This window comes from Lygodium microphyllum, chromosome 29 (assembly GCF_053477565.2).
Source record: "Lygodium microphyllum isolate KBCC chromosome 29, Lygodium_microphyllum_v1.1.10, whole genome shotgun sequence".
In the NCBI taxonomy this organism is placed as follows: domain Eukaryota; kingdom Viridiplantae; phylum Streptophyta; class Polypodiopsida; order Schizaeales; family Lygodiaceae; genus Lygodium; species Lygodium microphyllum.
The window spans coordinates 43,582,701-43,586,109 of record NC_141163.1 but is presented as its reverse complement, the minus strand read 5'-3'; the positions used below and the strand labels follow the sequence as shown (position 1 = coordinate 43,586,109).

Genomic DNA, 3,409 nt, shown 5'->3' with positions numbered 1-3,409 from the left:
TTCGTAGAGTGCTAACAATACCCATTAGAGATAGACATGAGATTCTTGATAAGGGCATAGCTTGCATTTTTCGTTCTTGAAAACAAAGAGTGATGAAAGCTACTATTTTGGAGTAACTTGTAGTCACTTTTAGTCTCATTGTCCTTTGTCTTCATTTTGTGGCCCCATCATTTTTTAAAAGTCTGAGCACCACTCGAGTAGTAAGCCGCTTTTAGTTTATGTCTATTGCTCGCTACATCAAGTTTTGACGCCTACAAATCCATTGTATTTAAACACATAAATATTATACTAGATTATGGGAAATGAGATTTGAAATGGTAAATGAAGGCTCCGATAGTATCAAAAATAACACAATTCTTCCCAAGTCTATTATTTCCTAGGTAGGAATGACATCTAGCATTTATTTAAAGCAATAAAAGCTACATAGATGGCATTGTAGTGAACATAGTAGTGACCAATTCTTCCCAAGTCTATTGTTTCCTAGGTAGGAATGACATCTAGCATTTACTTAGGGTTTCCTAGGTAGGAATGACATCTAGCATTTACTTAAAGCAATAAAAGCTACATAGATGGCATTGTAGTGAACATAGTGACCAATTCTTCCCAAGTCTATTGTTTCCTAGGTAGGAATGACATCTAGCATTTACTTAAAGCAATAAAAGCTACATAGATGGCATTGTAATGAACATAGTGACCAATACAAAGAAGGCTTGAATATTGCGTACCATTTCACACATACAGTGAAGGCATGTGAAATGATGTGATGGGGATTGGTGGACAATCATTATTTATTAGTATCAATAAGGGATAGAAATAAAGATAAGCAAAACAGCTAGAAAAAACGGGTCTCAAGCTAGTGTTGGTTCCGATGTAGAGTCAAATGCCACTTTGTAGCGAAGGCTAGTAAGCGTCCAAGCCAAAAGCCCAGATATGGTGCAATGAGTAGCTTGGACGTAAGGACAGAGAGCAGGGTTCCACTCCTCGACCTCTTGTGAGAGGCGCACGCAATCCTGGTCTTTAGAGTGGATCATGGCACGGGTTTCAGATAGGGATTGGTGGAAGTCGATGTCGGTGGGGCTATTGTTATTCTTGAGGTAGTGAAGGAGGGCCGGGAGGTTGATGAAGTCGCCTTCGTAGTATTCTTTGTGGAAGGAGAGGAGGTCATTGATCCAGCAAGCTTGGTCAGAGGTGGCATCATGGAGGGCTTGGAGGGAGGGGTGGGAGAGGGCTTGGTCATCGAGCTCGATGCCGAGGTCGAACTCACAACCGATGAAGCCTAGCTTGTAGGCACCATCCCTACGGCGTAGGGCAACATACTCTACCACACTCGCTGGAAGCTTGCCTTCCTCCCGTAGAGCCACCACCTCCAAGATCCCACCCAGATTCTCCACCACCGCCTCCTGCAGCCGCTTATATTGCTTTGGCGGCATGCCTTGCGCTCGCATCTCCTCCGTCCACTCCGCCCCCAACTTGATCACCAATTGTTGCTCCGTTTGGATCCTCTTATCCATGGCGGAGAGTTCACTTGGGGTGAGATGGTCATCTGCAAACAAATATGTGTTAAAACTATTAGATTACCATATGGAGTTCTGTCTGTCCATGCTGTCCATGTGATATATATTGATATACATACATTTATATGTACACATACATCAAATTGAGTACACAAACCCCTCCCAAGGTGCACATGAATCTTGGTTTGTCCCAATGGCCAAGTGGCAAGGATCTCTCACTAGATCTACAAGTGCCACTGGCCTACTTGCCCAACTGGCCTAGTACATGCTTAACCAGCAACAAGAAGCAGAGAACTGTAGATCAACCAATTAAGATTTTCAAAGGGATCAATGAATACTTAAGACTCCTTTACAAAAGCATGGTTTCGTAAGGCTCATGAAATATATTCGTGTTGGGGGATCAAAAGAAGTCAAGTAGTCACGACTCGCATGTATCGTGTCTTTTGTAAAATTTTCATGCACACGAGTTTTCATTTGCTTAAGTTTCCGTTGACACACAACCTAAGGAGTCACGACTCATGCATCGTGTCTTTTGTAAAATTTTCATGCACACGAGTTTTCATTTCCTTAAGTTTCCGTTGGCACACAACCTATGACACTGTTCCTGTGTTTTGGTCCTAGTAATCAAAAGCCATCCAAACCAACGACGAGCTTTTGGATCTCATGGGCAGATCCATATGGCATAGACGTGTGCTAAAGGAGGAGCGACCGCCTGCATAAATGTGTAGGTGTTCAAAGTTTCTCTGATTTCATGTTGCAGGTTTATAGACAGAGAGAGAGAGAGACAGAGAGAACGCCTTCTGTGCAGACGTCGTCTAGGCCCGCCGCCTGGGCCGCTTCGCAGGGCGAGCCGAACATGGCCTTGATCTGGCGAGAGCAGAAGAGGCGAGCCGGCGCATGAGTCTGGCCCAGCACACGCGAGTCGTCCAGCACGTCGTCCACCAAGAACACCCACAGGATGAATTTGAAGAGCGTGAAGGAGCGGCTCTCGGAGGTGCCGTATGGGTAGAACAGGCACGACAAGGTGTGGAAGCGGCTGTCGAAGAGCTTCTGCAGCTGCTGGGCTGACGCAGACGATCCGAAGAACTCTTGCATCCACGCCCGCCTGTGCTCCTCCATAGCCGCTTGCTTTGGATGGCTTTTCACCGGAAATGAACACAACTTCGCATCATCTGCGTCACTTGTATTCTTCAATTGTTGCTGTTGCTTCAGTTGATCCGCGGCGCTCTTTAGGAGGCTCTGGATATCCTTGGCTGCCATGTTTTCTTAACTAAGCTTCTTGATCTCAGTTCTCTCCTCAGGCACTGCTAAGAGAGCACTGCCTCGGGTTTATATATTCATAAGTCGATTATCGAGCTTCATCGGTCGCTGCCCCGGACGTGATAAACGTTGGTGGCATTACTTTATGTGATTGGATAGGTTTTACCGTTAGAGGACCTTCGCACTTATTAGACGACTTAACTGCCTCAGGACTCAGGAGCATTTAGTGCTACGTCCTCGAAATTTCAAAGTCATTTAATGCTACGTCCTCGAAATTTCAAAGTCTGACTCTCAACTAGTAAAAGTGAAACACTTTACAAGTTAGTGATATAGCAAAATATTTTTATATAAGAAAACTAGTTACATAGTAAAAAATTTCTATGTATAAATAATAGTTTTTGAAAATATTATTTTAAATACAAGTTAGAAATAAAATTCACAATATCTAAATAGGTAAATAGCACAAGTATGAAACCGTAATTAAACAAATTGGATGTTTCTATATATGTATGTCTTACATTCTACTATATGGAGCTTATTAATAATTGATCTTACTATTGTGAGCAATATCACATAGCACACTACAACATGGCAAAAACAATTAATGCATTGTATCTAGATGGTCAAGGGACTGG

General features: G+C 43.2%; 1 protein-coding gene across 1 annotated transcript; it reads right to left on the bottom strand.

Annotated features, from left to right (window-relative positions):
• Positions 1 to 336: 336 nt before the first annotated feature.
• LOC148010564 (microbial Terpene synthase-like protein 13) lies at positions 337 to 2,829 on the bottom strand. Its single transcript, XM_087671956.1, has 2 exons — positions 2,312 to 2,829; positions 337 to 1,543 (listed from the first exon to the last, which is right to left on the bottom strand). Exons 1-2 carry the CDS (start codon positions 2,772 to 2,774, stop codon positions 849 to 851), a joined length of 1,158 nt encoding a protein of 385 aa, XP_087528082.1. The 5' UTR covers positions 2,775 to 2,829; the 3' UTR covers positions 337 to 848.
• Between the last annotated feature and the right edge of the window lie 580 nt (positions 2,830 to 3,409).

Bases quoted from the DNA above. Each gene is read 5' to 3' on its own strand.
- LOC148010564 (XM_087671956.1), bottom strand. From the start codon at position 2,774: ATGGCAGCCAAGGATATCCAGAGCCTCCTAAAGAGCGCCGCGGATCAA. The intron at 1,544-2,311 runs GCGTTCTCTCTG...ATTTGTTTGCAG, and splicing joins AGACGACGTCTGCACAGAAG to ATGACCATCTCACCCCAAGT.